Below are 15,971 nucleotides of genomic sequence, written 5' to 3' on the forward strand. Positions count from 1 at the left end.
AACAATCGAGCACGAGACTTCCTGGAATAAAGCACTATAGAGCGTATCTGAAGAACGGATTCTGTTTGTCAGTAAGATCATCAAAGGCAATCTTGTCACGCTGGATTTCATCCAGCTCTAATGTATCCCGATGTCGATTTTCCCTCCAGAGGACAATGTATAGGCTAATGGCCGCGGCGATTGTGATACAGTAGCTGCGATGTCGTTAGCGATGCAACACATCATCTAATATAACTCACTCAACTCACCAGATGATCATGCCTTGCCATAGCTCGGGGTAATGCTGGGCTTTGGTGGTACTCTTGACAAGCTGTGGTCCAATGATATTTCCAATGGTGTATGCGACGAAGGTGCTGCTGGCCATGATAGATTTCTTTGTCGCGCCAGCGACATTGCTAGCACCGAGAGTGATAATCAGACTCACTACAGGACCGAAAAATCCCGTTAATGCGTAGCCAACAACTGGAGTTGCGGGCTGATACCCCCATTCCGATTTCCAGATCATGATGCATCCGGCGATGACAGGAAGGCAACAGGTTATGAGCATTGGAATGCGCGTATTCGGGATGACCGTCGGTATATAGCCACACAGGGGAATGAAAATGACACACACAGCCCCGACAGGAAATTGAAAGAGAATCGAGTCCAAAGTATCGTATCCAAAGGTGGAGACGATCAAAGGCCCGAATCCGGAGATAGCGCCATTGATTGTGTAACTGATAGTGGTTAGAAAGCAGCCCCGCTGAGAAAGATCATATAGGACTCACGCCGCTGCCATCATGATGGCGATCAAGTACAGCTTCACATCCGTAAACGATTCCTTCACATGATCCAGCTTGATCTTTTGGCATCGAACCCCGGTCTGCCCTTTTCGAAGGCGCTCCACGGCGACAATGCGCTCCTCGGCAGTCAGGAACCAGGCTGATACTGGCGAATTTGGCATCGTGCAGCACCAGAGGCCGAAGAGGAATGTCAATCCACCTGCAAGGATGTAGATATATTGCCATCTGGCCAAAGATCCGGACGTAATCTGACCAAATCCATAGTTCAGGGCACCGCCAATTATGGTAAACCAACCAGTCCCAGAAAACCACCAGGCTTGTCGCATTGATTGCTCCTTTTGCGTGTAGTAACTACTCACGGTGGTCATAAAAGCAGTCGGAATGACGCTCTCGATTACTCCTGTATTCTGTTAATATAGTAGCTCCGTGAGATGAGTGGTTGAAGAGAAACGTGCCGAGGAAAAATCGCTGGATAAAGAGCCCCTGCCAAGTGGTCACACCCGCGGTGGCTGCACATACAATGGCCCAGATCAGTACGACGGGGCCAAGAACATAACGTGTGTTAAATCGTTGAAGGACGAGAGTCATCGGATAAAGACCTGCCAGCATGCCAAAATAGAAGATGGAAGTGGCCCAGCTAAGACGCGACGTGTCTACCGATGGAGGTGTTGTTGAATTGTCGACCACTGACAGCTTCAGGTCCGTGGTCATTCCGAAAAGAGAAGCACTGCCCAGAATAGCCTGCAGAGATTATCAACATATCGCTCTTCAATCTCAAATTTCAGTTCGTCGCACCTTGTCATAGTAAACCATGCCATACCCTGATCAAAGCTCGGCTATTAGTGAGGAACTCATCGAGTGCATTTGAACAACGGATCGCCTACCTATTAACATCGCAGGCATAAAATAGAGATCAATTTTCCGCAGCACTCGTTTGGCAATCACCGGATCAATTGCCTGTGCTACATCACTGACCACCGCCAACGCAGCATCCTTCTCCGTGATCTGCGCACGTTCGCTTGCACTGCTCGTACCGTCTATGCGGATCATTCTCACAACTAAAGCCTTCAGTGACTTGAATCAATTGCAGAAAAGCTTTTTTTCCCAACGTGTAAAACAAACGAAATCGACAATCCAACAACAAATAGACTTTTTTTACGCGATGTTCCCAATTGGGCTGGCCGATATCGCGATGCTCACCGCCCGCCCGAGGAGTGGCAGAATCGCCCTGGCGGCGAAGATCGGACGAGGACGAGATGAGATACAATACAATACAATAAATAGATCTACATGCAGCTCGGGGTTAGAAAAGGACTGCTATTTACTAGTAGGCTGGTAGTGTTTGTGAAATAGGATGGTCTGTTGTAGGTGTTTGCATCGTGTGCCTCATGCACATGGGCACTGGCATCCTCCGCTATAGTAAAACCTTGGAATCTCAGCTGCATATATAAGTAGATAACGGGCAACAATATTAGACGCCACAATTACTATATTTATATCAGTCTGACCTCCGAATCATCTTACTAGTTACCAATTAGCGAATACTGGTTATTACTGGTATCGGTGCGCTTGGCTCTATACTTCAATATGATTTTTATGCCTTAATTATCTACAATGCATTCGCCGTTGACCAGTTACCAGGCAGGAACTTGTAGACTCTACCCAAGTTATTCATATTTGGTAATCCTACTCAAATATGTAATACTCCGATTGTCCAGGGTTGGTAATAGATTACGTCTGCCTTGGAGTCCAATTGCGTTGCAATTGCCTGCTACTAGTAGTGTATCCATTTTGTGTTATATTGGGTCTACTATCATTATCTAGCACACATATAGTCGTACTACTATTTGTATAGTATTTACCGAGTCGAGTCTACTGTACACTAATAGTTCAAATACGACTAGAATCCACGCCTCCAGCGAGCTGGTGATTGCGTTCAACCGACAGAAACTGGTTAGTTGATTCCTCAACCAGTACGCGTTGTCAAGGCACTAGCACTAGACACATTAATCGAAGATTCGACTGCATGCGATGGAGATGGGTAAGCAATAAGTCATGTATTTTAGATTGGTTTCCATGGATGAGGAATTGCAGGTAGGTCGCTGTGAGTTGTTCGGCGTGTGGTAACTATCTTAGATGTATGACCTCACCATTTTGATAGGCACAAATCACCGACCGAGTCTTGCCCATGGGCGATTTAGATCTCACATAAGCTGAACATGCTTGCTCCCTTAAGCCCAATTTTACCGCCAGTGGTAGCAAAAGCCGGAAACGATGACATCAGTGGCCCAACTGGCTTCATCGCGATGGAGGTTTGGGCTTGCGGGAATAGACGGCTCGCTGTAACTCGAACAACACTGCTATGTAGTCCTATGTACCCGGCTGAGCCTGATCCACAGTGACGTGTAGAAATTTAGTTAAATATATAAAGTACTACCTTCTAGAATTTCTGCTTGAAACTCTTATTTTGGGAACTTAGACACGTCCATCTACATTCCCATCGACCTACCAACTATGCCGATCGAATTCACTGTGTTCAAGGGGGCTAAAGACGGATCGATTCGTCAGGAAATAACCCGCCGTGACGATCTCAAACGAGATGATGTTCTTGTCCGTGTCACCCATTCTGGAGTTTGTTTTACCGATGTTCATTATCAGACCTCGGATATGGCGCTGGGGCACGAGGGTGCCGGAGTAGTGGAAGCGACTGGCCCGGAAGTTAAGTTGCTGAAGAAGGGTGATCGGGTGGGATGGGGATATGAACACGACTGCTGCGGCCATTGTCGACAGTGTTTGACTGGTTGGGAGACTCTCTGCGCCGAGCGCAAGATGTATGCTATGGCCAACCTCGACCAGGGCTCATTCGCTAGCCATGCGGTTTGGCGGGAGGCATTCTTGTTCCAAATTCCTGATAGTGTCTCGAATGAGGATGCTGGTCCCTTGATGTGTGGCGGATCGACGGTGTGGAATGCGCTCCATGTCGCTCAGGTTCGCCCGACCGCGCGCGTGGGAATCGTTGGTGTGGGTGGATTGGGCCATTTGGCCATCCAGTTTGCAGCAAAGATGGGTTGTCAAGTCATCGTTTTCTCAGGGACCGATAACAAGAAGAAAGAGGCGATGGAACTGGGGGCGACCGAGTTCCTAGCCACCAAGGGAGCGAAGGAGCTGAAGCTTGAGAAGCCCATTGATAACCTGATTGTCACCACAAGTAGCCAGCCCGATTGGCAGCTTTACCTCAACGTTATGGCTCCCAACGGTGTCATTTCCCCGCTTTCAGTGGACGCAGGCGATCTCAAGATTCCTTACATGCCATTGCTGGTGAATGGTCTTCGAGTTCAAGGTGGCATTGTCTCTGCACGACAAGTTCATCGAGACATGCTTGAGTTTGCTGCTCTCCATGGTATCAAACCAGTCAAGATGACCTTCCCGTTGACTTTGGAAGGCGTGAAGGATAGCCTGAAGACCTTAGAGGACGGTAAAATGCGGTATCGCGGTGTTCTTATCGCAGGGAAATAGACAGGCACAGTCGAGAATGATGTGTAAGTAGTCAATGAATTGAATGTTTTACCTATACTGGGTACTATGGATAAGAGTATCGCTTTGCGGGATGTATTCTGACTTGATAGATGTTGAATATCTAAAAAAATGAAGATGAAGGGAGGAAAATCCAATTCACTCAACGACATCGGGAGGGATCAATGTAAAAATGAGGACCTCGACAGTTAGAAACTGATTTCGGGACGAGTCACTTTCGCAATCGTTTCCCAAAGTTCACCGATGATCCCACTAGCCCCGTAACGATTATATGGTAAATTTGCGAAGTCGGGGACGTATTTCCATACGATTGTAGAATGATGGTGTCATTTTTGGAGCGGTGCTGTTTCAAGTTCTGTATAACCTGGTGGCCAACTAAGGAATAACCTGACTATAAGAAGATTCCAGACTCATTCATAGATGATGTCTGCCATTCTGCAATCTTTGGATAACGAGAGCCAAGGCTTCCCGGGCGTGCGATTTGCCTTTCCAGAATGGAGGGAGTCTTCTTGAAACCTCAACAAGACTCTTCAATCCACTCATGCCCCTAGTGGCATGGATTGGTGGAACATCATCACTTGGCTCGTTCAAAGATGCATTGAAAACTTCGAGTGATATCGCTCCCTCATAGCCGGTTGCCAGCACGGCGGCGGCGACAAGCTCGACAGGCATATAGCCACCTCTTGATTGTTCTAGAGGATATAGGCGATGGCTTCGTGACCACGGAAGAAGTAATGGGGTTTTCGGATCTGAAGGTGGAAAAAAGGTTGTTGGGTTCATCAACTCTGCATCGCCACACTGGAAGAAGAAGATTCGGTCACCGGGGACAGTGGCCGTGAGCGATATGAGCGAGTCTGTAAGGATTTGAAGAGACTCTTCCAGGGTTGAAAAAATACGCCCATGTCCTGCCGGGTTATAAGGATCTGCAAACTCAACAGCCAGAATGTTGAATGCATCGAGAATCAAGCCCACATTTGGACGATTGGCAAATCGGACTGCTTCCCATGAAGATGACCAAGTATTCCTGGTTGCCCATGAGAGTCCTTCATATCCGATTTTTAGCATACGGCCGCCATCTGCATGTGCATATGCTGCCGCCATGTCGCCGAGCTCAGCTAAGTCACGCGCGACGGTTTTCAGGTCTGAGGTCACTCCGCTATCTGTGCGGATGTTGGCACACATGAACACCAGATCAGTATCAAATGCCCGCATGAATGGAAATCGTTTGGCAACTAGATCAAGGGTTGCGCGACGCTCTGTGGGGTTCCTGATCCCCTCGATTTGACGAAGTGGTTGGGTACAAGCAATACGCATTCCTAGTGATCTCACGAGTTCACTTAGTTTCCGAGCGACCTCTAGATTGCGAGGAGTGGGCTCCCACAACTGGTCTCCTGGTAAGTCATGCTCCTCCAGGTACGCTGCCCAGCATTCGTCAAAAAGATCTATCCACTCGTAGCCAGCCTCAGCCGCGGCTTGCAGTCTAGGTTCAAGAGGATGGCTTCTCCAGTTACCAAGAGACAGAGTGGCGATGCCGAATTGGGTTTTCCCTGATGGGGGCCAGGGTATCGTCATGATTAAAGTGAGCAAGTCCAAGGTAAATGTAGAATAAATGTAGTTGTTGAGACAAAGGCAAGGGATTCCCAAGATATTCTGTAGTTATGTATGTAGAAGAAGGATGGATGATCGAATATCCGCTAGATTCGTGATGACCCCACCCACCCCACACATACTAGTTAGTCGGGGCTTTAATAAAGTCGCCGGTTGGCCGGTGGCGATGCTCCAACCCATGTAGGCGGGGCTTGTAGTTACTACTAGTATGGACATTGAATCATCAGGTCATCAGATATCCTAGTAGATACTTCTGTTTGTGCTTCAAAATTGGATTTCAATACTTCATTGGAAATCAATAGTAGCTATGAGTTATCTATATGCAATGCCTGTGGTAAATCTAGCGATACAGCTCAATCTAGCATATCTACAAGGTCTCGGCATCAAGCGCAGTCCCCAAAACCTAAGAAGAGGCAGCATTGCTCGTTGGAGCGGTTCCTGCAGTTGGCAGGCCCAGCACATCCAGTAACCACAACTGCAGCGCCGAGATCAAGGTCATCACCTCCCAATCCGCGCCTAACGTCCCGGTTAACCCGGTGCCCGTATAGTTAAATCGGAAGCCCTTGGTCATGCTCATCGAGGCATTATGAGCGATGACCGCCACGATTTCTAGCCCATCACTGGACATGCCGAGATTGCGCTCTTTTCTGCTGCCGCCTGCACCGATGGTCGGCCCCGACAGCCACACCAACTTGTAACCATAGGAATGACCGGCCAGTTGTTTAATCTCAGTACCGTGGCTGCTCCGCCATTCGAAGCGCTGGCGGTCGGTGCCTTTACCACCAGTGTTGATCTCGAAGGTGAATGCCGCGGAGGTGTGACTGGTGGAGGAAGGAATCATTTGCACAATGAATTCTGCGGAGAGATTGTTGGCCGAATGCGGGTAGAGAGTGATGTCCATGGGTCTGAGGCGACCCCATTTGTCGCTACGGGATGTGGCCAGAGTCGCATCTTGTTTCGTTGGCCCATTGTGTAGGATAAGCGAAGGTTTATTGTTGAAGAGGCCAGCTGGAAGGGAGACAGCGAAGAGCTTCTCCTCCGCGGTCGGGCCCAGGTGAAAAGTGGTGGTGGACTTCCAGTGAAAGTAGCCATTCAATACGGGAGGAAATATCCTCGTTGAGCCCTGGAGAGTCTCTGAGCTACCAGTAATTTGGTTGGACCAGGAGGCCTCATATTGTGGGGATTGGTCGGTGGTTCCATGATGAAGAAGATCGTGTTCGGAATAAGCTGGGGGTAAGGAGTCACTGAGAGGAGCATTGGCAGGATCTAGCGAAGGCAGGAGGTCAGTTGGATTGCCCATAGTGTCGAGGTCAGTAAGAGGGTGAAGGTGAGGGTGAAGGCGATTAGTGGAAGGCTATTGATCAACAGTAAAGAGCATGTCTAGAGAACTCGGGGGATATGCAAGTGAGACGACCGTCGGTAGCGGGAACGATTCTGCCGCCAGCCGGTTATGTCAGCGAAAGGCGGTGGGAATTGATGCCTTAGGACTAAGGCTAAAAAATCACCAGCTTTGGCTTATGTCAGCTTAGGATTTTTCAACCTTATCCTTAAGGCATTAAGTTATGCCTCCTGTGCCTCGGTCTATCAGAGATGGAGTAAACATGAGATGGCTACTAACCAGGAGGGGGATTAATGGTCTGCCACAATGATGTGTTTTAAAAAATGAATCCAAGTAGATTAGTTCCTCTTTCGAGGTTTCACTCATGGTACTTCACTCTCAGACTGGAAGTTGCTAATACCACGTATTTTCACCATTCATTTGATCTCTATACCTGAGGAACAAGTAGTAAATGCCACATTCAAGTTATTATTGACCGCTGTTCCTTCAGACCCTCCCCCAAAAAAAGAAGGATCTTGCTGATGAATGTCTACTCGATATTGGCACATAGATCACCATGATACCACCACCAATCGGGGAATTCTGTCTTGCTCTTGGGCATCCATTCAGTCATACTCCGAACACCGAATCGAATCAGGAATCTGGAAGGAGAAAAACGCAATGAAAGCGAGAAAGAAGGGCATCCCTCGCATTGATTGGTTCACTTTCGGGCCGGTAGCATGTTTATTGGAAAACCGCGAGGTGCTCGGACCGTCGATCTGACCACCATTTCCAGCTTCCCAAGAGATGGGAATCTGTCAGAAGGGCATGATGCCGTGGCTTCGCGCCATGCAGCCAGGGTGTTGAGTGGGTTAAGCCAAGTACGCCCGCCCGCGCCTTGAGTTTGAGTGGCTTCCGGGTAAGGTGACACTCACTCCACTGTGTCTGGCCTGACGAGACTGGATCCTGTCAGATCGTATTTCTTTGTACGGAGTACATGACTCACTAGCACCAGCTGACTCCCCGGTCAGGGCATATGTGGAAGCTGGAAAGCCTCAGCAAACGGTACATTGAAAATCATGAACCAAAATGTACGGGCGGGGAGTTAGCCAATACAGAAATACGACCCGTGCAGATCAAGTCGAGGAGGGGGACGCATGAACAATAACTCTGGTTGGTTTCAGGCGCACTGAGGTGATTTATTTGCGGTCGTACCTTTCTATCCAGAGAGAAGGGACCATATTGTGTGTGCAACTACTCCGTATTTGCCCAGGATTCACCCCTCCTCGTCGAACAACAAGAACCCGCCACGATCATTGGTGGCTTGGTGGCTGGGCAACTTGGCTTTGAAGGGGCTTTGTGGCTGTAGATCGTAGACAAATCGGGGAGGAGTCAGCAGCGGCAGGCCAGAAACGAATAAGAAGGCAGCTGAGGCAAGAAACTTCGCTCCGTGCGGAAGAGCGCATCCATTATCCCGGAATCCCCGAGATGCTGGCCAGGGTGCTTTTGAGGGCGCCAATAAGAATAGACTGAGGAGCCGGCTCGCCCGGGCACATGCTATGGAAGGCTGCAGCGGAAACCTTGGAGAATAAGTCGCGCGAATTGTGGAACGAGTTCGTTGTCTTTCATTTGTCTTTCATTTCCCACGGTCGAGTACTCCGCATGGTCCCAGAAATTCCCCTAAAGGCCGGTCCCCGAACGGTCAAATGTCGAAGGAGAGAAACGCGATGAAACCATGTGGCGCCGACAGTCGACCCTCGAAGTTGCATAGGATCGTGGGTCCAAGCGGGGGAATAGCGGAGGATGATTGGACCTACAGCCAAGAACCTCAGCTAGGCTCGGCACTGAAACTCTCGTGGATTGGAAGAAGAGCGTGACAGGGACCGCGAGACCCTGATAGATGGCGGATTCTGGGGAAGTCTGGGCAAGCCGTGGAGCCGTTGACGCCGAACGACAGATTTACACAGCAATATTGTTGTTATTTCCACAGTCAGTGTGGCATCTTCTTTCTCACCTTCTTAATATAGTCGGATTGCGGGTGCATGGATCTATCCAACCATGCCGTCGTGGCATGAGCGCCCCCCCGCATTTTCAAAAGCGCTCTGGGTTGCGTTTACTGCCTTGGGTTAGACTGACTCTAAAGAGTCGGCCCGGGTGCGAAATTTTAATTCGATGATCCTTTTCCAGGTTTTATGTGTATTTTTCGATTTCCTTTGATTAGTGTACGAGTAGACCCCGTGCTTGGTGGAGCCCGTTGTTCCGTTGTATACTTCAACCCATGTTTGCCCCTTCTGTTCTCCTGGATTTCTTCTCTCCTTCTCAAGTTCATTGCCCTTTCTCCAAAGAATTTTACCCTCAAGCTCTAGGGCTTTAGACCCTCACCATGGGTTATACGATTGGAAACATCTACGTCATCACCACGGTGGCCGTCATCGGCGGTGCACTGTTTGGTTTCGATATTGCTTCGATGTCAGCCATGTACGTTTAGACCTTTGCCCATCTACGATAGCCCAAGATTTGCCTCTAACCATTTTCAATTTCTCCAGTCTTGGCACCCAGCAGTACAGATGCTTCTTCAACCAGACCGGCGTCAATGATAAGAACGAATGCGGTGGCCCTACCTCTAGCACCCAGGGTGGCATCTCTGCTGCCATGCCTGGTGGATCGTTCATTGGTGCCCTCATTTCCGGAATTTTGACAGACTGGCTCGGTCGCAAGACTTCTATCCAAGTCGGTTCGGTCATATGGTGTATTGGCTCCGCTATCTCATGCTCCTCTTTCAGCATTGGTCAGCTTGTCGTTGGTCGCTTCATTAACGGCCTATCTGTCGGTATTCTGAGTGCCCAGGTGCCAGTTTATGTCGCCGAGTTGGCACAGCCCAGCAAACGAGGTACTGTCGTCGGTGCTCAACAATGGGCCATTACATGGGGCATCCTGATCATGTTTTATATCTCCTATGGAAGTAGCTTCCTTGATGGTCCCTCTGCCTGGCGCCTACCCTGGGGACTACAGATGGTCCCTGCTGTGTTCCTCTTCTTCATGGTTTTCATCATGCCCGAATCCCCGCGCTGGCTGGCAAAGCATGACCGCTGGGAGGAGGCCCATGAGGTGCTAGCTCTGGTTCACGCCAAAGGTGACCACAATGATGCTTTCGTTCAAACCGAACTGCAGGAAATTCGTGACATGGTCGAGTTTGAGCGTCAGAACGCCGATGCTTCGTATTTGGATCTCTTCAAGCCGAACATGATCTATCGCACACACATCGGCATGTTCACTCAAATCTGGTCTCAGCTCACTGGCATGAACGTCATGATGCTCTATATCACGTAAGTGTAACTAAAATCAAATCTGATTATAACTTGAATATTTGCTAATAATATTAAAGATATGTGTTTGGCATGGCCGGTCTGTCAGGGAATGCCAACCTGGTTGCATCCTCTATCCAATACGTGATAAATGTTGTTATGACCATCTTCGCTTTGATATTTATTGATAGATGGGGCCGTCGGGTTCCTCTCCTCATTGGATCAACTTTGATGATGACTTGGATGTTTGCAAATGCTGGTATTATGGCTTCATATGGCAAGCCAGCTCCTCCCGGTGGCCTGAACAATACGGCTGAACAATCTTGGGACTTATCTGCTGCGCCGAGCGCAGCCAAAGGAGTCATCGCCTGTACCTATCTGTTTGTTGCAAGCTTTGCACCTACATGGGGTCCCGTGAGTTGGATTTACCCACCAGAGCTTTACCCCTTGAGACTACGTGGTAAAGCCGTGGCGGTTTCGACAGCGTCCAATTGGATATTCAACTTCGCCTTGTCCTACTTCGTACCACCGGCCTTTGAGAACATCAAATGGAAGGTGTACCTTGTTTTCGGAGTCTTCTGCTTTGCGATGACTGTTCATGTGTTCTTCGCCTTTCCCGAGACTGCGGGCAAAACCCTCGAGGACGTTGATACTATGTTCAATACCCCGGGACTCAAGGCTTGGAAGACCAAGGTCGAATTCCAGCATGTTCGAAAGCTTGAGACAGGCGCTATCCAGTCAGAGAAATTGGCGGCACTGCACGAAGAAAGGGTGGGATCCGTGGATAAAGAAGCAACAGCACCAGTGTCTAAGACAGAGGTCTGAAGCCGAAGGACTTTACCCTGGGCATCCTGGTCTCCTTTTTGTTCCTGTCTGCTAGGTAGCCCAGCCACTGGTAGATTTGGAGCCTTGATGTTGCCCCAATTTACCCCTTAATAACCCATATCACATATCACCTTGCTGAAACGTGAATTATCCTCTTAATTTTATTTGGGATCATTAGTTAGTCTTGAGCTCTGTCATCCGTCCTAATCGAAAATTTTCGACCATCCAGTTTCCATATATTTATTTGAATCGTAATTTAGATGCATGAATTCAAGGAATGTCGGACATTGGCATTGAGTTGTTTCTTGATAAATCTGGACGACAACACCTGCTATAAGCTCGTTTCTCTCTTTAGAACGTGTGGAATTCTGAATGTAATTTGGATATTCATCAAGAGAGAGGCGCATGATGTAGTGCAATTTCGTGCAAGAGAAGGATGTAACTAATTTATTTGCGAATGCGTGCAGACGAGCCCAAAGGATTGGAATAATGTGTAATCGAAAAGCAAGAAGATGAATGGTAAACATACTGATTTATCAAAAGAAAAAAAAAGCAAAAAAAAACCAGTTCAAGATAAAATGAAATGAACAAACCGGGATCAACAGCGAGAAAAGCTTGAAATTTCAAAAAGAATCCTAACAAAGTAAATAATAGGAGGGGTCAGTTGAAACTATATTTCTTACATGGTATCACCTCGGCTCGGTAATTCTTTGAGAGTCGCCCAACAGACGACCATCGACTATGTTCAGAGTAAGGTATGCTTAGTTGCTGTTTGTTAAATGCCTTGGTTAGACTTCAGTGAGACTAAAGTAATCGTGAAAAATGGACTTGACATAGAGCAACTTTGAGACAGAAGATATTATACGTAGAGTATTTCTGAGGTAATATATACTAAAAATAATTAGGTGCAAACTAGTTTGAATATGTATTTGACCTCGAGGCAAACACCTAGGCTCTTGCGGGTGATAAAACCAGGGAATGTGCAGGGCGGAAAGTAACAATCACAGCTTATGATCACATCACATGCTCATCTCGCAACTAAGATAAACCCTCGAGCAAAAGGCTAGAAAATGCCTTCGTAATGGTTGCGCAAAAGGAGAAAAATTTCCGGTGTTCCGAAATCTTGACCTTAAAGCCGTCAGCTTACTCGATCAGCCGCCCGACGTTCTTTCGACGGGACCTGCCGCCCCCTCCCACTCTGACATGTCCCATGTGACCAGAATATTTAGACAGATGACAATGATTGAGTATCAGTCTACTAAAAAGGTGACAGAACAGTTCGAAAATCTATGGCGTTCGATGTTTTGATTAGTAGCACACTTGATCATGCCTGACTTGAATTGAAGGGTCATGATAGCTGGCTCGGCACCTGACAAATCACAAGTCCGCATGCGCGCATGCTTTGGAGGCCATGAATATGAATGGTAAATAGAAAGAAAGCCAAGATCTTTAGTATTGTGTTTCCTTCGTCTATTGCTTTGCGGCTTAGCCATTACCGTTATGCAGCCCCTACAACAAGAGTAAAAGTACCGACTTAGTTCCCTTGATATTTTAATTATACTTGCATCAAATCGGCCGTGAACCAGAACGAAAACGAAACCTCAAAGACGGGGATAACATCCCATAAATGCATTAGGAATGTATCTCAGTTCGGTATTGTCAGTTTGCGGGATCATCCAATTTGCTATTGCGCGGCCGACGGTCTATTTCGTTCGACACGGCGAGAAGCCAAAGAATGGGGGGTTGGGGTTAAATGAAGAGGGGCTACAGCGTGCACAGTGTCTCCGCCGTGTGTTTGGTACACAATCTGAGTATAATATCGGGTATATAATGGCGCAGAGGCCAAATACAAGTATGGAGAGCAACTGGAAGCGTACCAAGGGACCCACCTTGATTAAGATACTGATTAGTTATGTGGCAGATGGGAAGCGATCAAGACCATACGATACCATGGTACCATTATCCGGCGACCTAGAAATTACCGTGGACATTTCATGTGAGCGAAATGACTACAAATGTGTGAGGGATAAGGTGGAAACGTATGGGGAGGGGGAAACATCTTGATTTGCTGGGAGCACCGCCGAATATCACACATAATAAAAGCATTGGGAAATCATGATCCACCTCTCTATCCAAAAAACCGGTAAGTCGTCGAATCAATAATCAGAGAAATTTAAGAAATATCACAAAAGCTAAAACTACGTAGTTTTGATATTGTATGGATTGATCCAAGTCCATATGATAAGATAACGGGGGAGGTTAGTGAGGAATGCCCTGGGCTTGATCAACCATTTGAGTTCTAGAGATTAAGCATTCAAATCATTGGACACCTAAATAATTTGATTGCTCTGAGCACATGGTTGCTACAGTGTCGCGAAATTGCTTGTCTGAGGGGTCCATTGACAAAGGCGAGCTCGAGTTCAGATTCACAAGACAAGGGCTATGGTAGCCTGAGACAAATGTGCCTTAGGGACTGGAGTTCAGATACCTCGCAATTGAGTGCTTCGATCGTGGAGATATAAATTCCAGATCAGTCCAACTACGATTGAAGATCAAAGTGCTGCGGCGTGTGAGCTCCAGGAATCCAGGTGCCATGCCATGAGCTCTAGATAGGTTGTTTGCTTTCTGTGTTTCCATCCACCTCTTTTAACCTTGGAATGTTTTGACTGCCCATATAGTGTAGATCCGACCTAAAAAAGCGTTAAAACGATAAACCTGCAGCTTTCCTGTACGAGGTTTTATCTTGGACAAGCCCCCCCTAGAAGAGCTCGCAAACCTTGAAAGTGGTAACGCTGCAATCAAAGAAAAGCCCATTCGAAACGCTCAAAAGGGACAAATATAGTTTAAGCCCCCTACGTATTTTAAACTGAGGGCATTTCGATTTGTTTAGACCCAACAAAGCCCAGAGGCAAGAAAACAACTACCTAGATGAGCCAGGAGCAGGAATCGGCTATCCTACTTTCTTGTAGAGCCTCGAGCTAGTGGTCCATTGGGGAGTCTAGGGATTGTTTTGATTCGGTGAGAAAGTGTAGCTCCATCGGGGACCGATCAACACAAGCAACTAGTGGTATTGTCTTTGAAGATTATACTTTCTATTTATCATCACATGGAGATTATGGAAGCGTTTCAGAGCCGTAACGGGAAGCAGTTAGCGTTCTTCTTTATTAAAGATTTCCATCGGCAGCTGCAGAATGAATGTACCAATTGGACTATATATACGTGTCAGCCCTGGAGGACGCCGAAACTGACCGAAAAGTCGAGAAATATGACTTCGGAATAGCTGTTTTCGGTCTCAACCCTTGTAAACACACCGGGAATTCTTTCTAAAAAATTCCGGACGACGGGAGGTTGAAGTGTACATGAAAGGCACGTAGATTCCATGTTTGTAGACGATCATTTCTCACAAAGCCAGAGTAGTAGCAAGTTAGAGAGCAGAGCGAAAGCCACGGGACATTTTCCAAGCTTCATAATATGTTGTGTTTCAGGTCTAAGATTCAAGAAAAACGGTAAATTCCTTTGATTAAATTCACAGCCCCCGAGCATTGAAGCTATATAAAGGAGAGATCTCACCAGCATAGAGCAAACTGAACTCACCTGGCTCAATATTCCCTATAATTCTAAGGAAATGAGGTCCCAAGACGTTTTTACCCCCCTTCTATGCGGGGTTATGCTCATTGTTTTGACCGAGGCCGTCCCTCAGGACCGCAAAACTGCATTATTTTCTCGAAACATGGATGTGGAAAGCTTCATTAGCTCTCTTGATACTGGAAATGGCGGCAGGGAATATGGCGCTGAAACAAATCATATAGTGCAAAATGTGAAGAGAGAAGACACATCTTGGTCTCTGACGCTGTATAACGGAATGAACTGCGAGGGAGACTACTATTTTGTGGAAGGGATCAACTTGAAAGACCCGGCCAAATGCCTGGATTTGATTGGGGGCATTGATTCAGATCCTACTGACAGCGGAGTGTTTTGCAAATACTTTACAAACGGCGGCTTCAGCTCTGTGGCATGCAATAACAGTATGCTGTTACCGATCTATTCATGGACATTAAAGGGTGGGGATTGTTTGACTTCTGAGAACAATTGCACGGATAGGGGGGTACCAAATAAAGTGATGAAGCCTAAACCCAAGGACGAGCCTCAATGTCAACCAAATAACGAAGGGACCTACTTCAATGTTGAGTCTTTGATATGTTTGCCACATTGACAAGGGTTTATGTCGACGCGGTTGTTGAAATTTCAGCAAGTTGGGGCCTGAGGTGCTTACGCGAAAATATCAGACTTGTTAACTTCATTTGAAGTTCATGTTTCCCAAGGTTACCTACTAGTATCATGCTATCTCGCCAATTTTGAAGTCAGTTATTGTCACGACCTAGGCTATTAAGGTAGCTGTATGTATGCTACAAAATGAATGTCATACTATTTTCTAGTACTCAAAAGGCCTCGAAGAGACGCCATTTTTTAATTCGTATATTTTGAGGGTTGCGTGAAATTCGATCCACCCTACCAAAAGCTTGGAAGCGATCAACACCGCCTTCAGCGGGAAGAAGACACAAATTTAAAATCAGTTTGAATGAATTATAAGTATGTGTG

At 47.2% G+C, this 15,971-nt stretch overlaps 5 protein-coding genes across 5 annotated transcripts; 2 read left to right on the plus strand and 3 right to left on the minus strand.

Moving 5' to 3' along the window:
* Positions 1 to 34: 34 nt before the first annotated feature.
* Positions 35 to 1,832, minus strand: N7509_003005 (putative MFS transporter; the record flags this gene model as incomplete). The annotated part of the gene is made up of 6 exons (XM_056627642.1): positions 35 to 194; positions 249 to 716; positions 768 to 1,182; positions 1,238 to 1,523; positions 1,578 to 1,603; positions 1,667 to 1,832. 6 exons carry the CDS (start codon positions 1,830 to 1,832, stop codon positions 35 to 37), a joined length of 1,521 nt encoding a protein of 506 aa, XP_056493437.1.
* A 1,464-nt stretch (positions 1,833 to 3,296) lies between these two features.
* On the plus strand, positions 3,297 to 4,298 carry N7509_003006 (NAD(P)-dependent alcohol dehydrogenase; the record flags this gene model as incomplete). Its single annotated transcript, XM_056627643.1, has 1 exon — positions 3,297 to 4,298. One exon carries the CDS (start codon positions 3,297 to 3,299, stop codon positions 4,296 to 4,298), a length of 1,002 nt encoding a protein of 333 aa, XP_056493438.1.
* Positions 4,299 to 4,730: 432 nt separating this feature from the next.
* On the minus strand, positions 4,731 to 5,888 carry N7509_003007 (sugar phosphate isomerase/epimerase family protein; the record flags this gene model as incomplete). The annotated part of the gene is made up of 1 exon (XM_056627644.1): positions 4,731 to 5,888. The coding sequence occupies one exon, from the start codon at positions 5,886 to 5,888 to the stop codon at positions 4,731 to 4,733; it is 1,158 nt and encodes a 385-aa protein (XP_056493439.1).
* A 439-nt stretch (positions 5,889 to 6,327) lies between these two features.
* Positions 6,328 to 7,224, minus strand: N7509_003008 (uncharacterized protein; the record flags this gene model as incomplete). The annotated part of the gene is made up of 1 exon (XM_056627645.1): positions 6,328 to 7,224. One exon carries the CDS (start codon positions 7,222 to 7,224, stop codon positions 6,328 to 6,330), a length of 897 nt encoding a protein of 298 aa, XP_056493440.1.
* A 2,401-nt stretch (positions 7,225 to 9,625) lies between these two features.
* On the plus strand, positions 9,626 to 11,372 carry N7509_003009 (sugar porter family MFS transporter; the record flags this gene model as incomplete). The annotated part of the gene is made up of 3 exons (XM_056627646.1): positions 9,626 to 9,720; positions 9,789 to 10,568; positions 10,628 to 11,372. 3 exons carry the CDS (start codon positions 9,626 to 9,628, stop codon positions 11,370 to 11,372), a joined length of 1,620 nt encoding a protein of 539 aa, XP_056493441.1.
* Positions 11,373 to 15,971: the final 4,599 nt, after the last annotated feature.

This window comes from Penicillium cosmopolitanum (assembly GCF_028827165.1).
Source record: "Penicillium cosmopolitanum strain IBT 29677 chromosome Unknown utg000004l:1.0-4361866.0:1.0-4365735.0, whole genome shotgun sequence".
Taxonomy (NCBI): Eukaryota; Fungi; Ascomycota; class Eurotiomycetes; order Eurotiales; family Aspergillaceae; genus Penicillium; species Penicillium cosmopolitanum.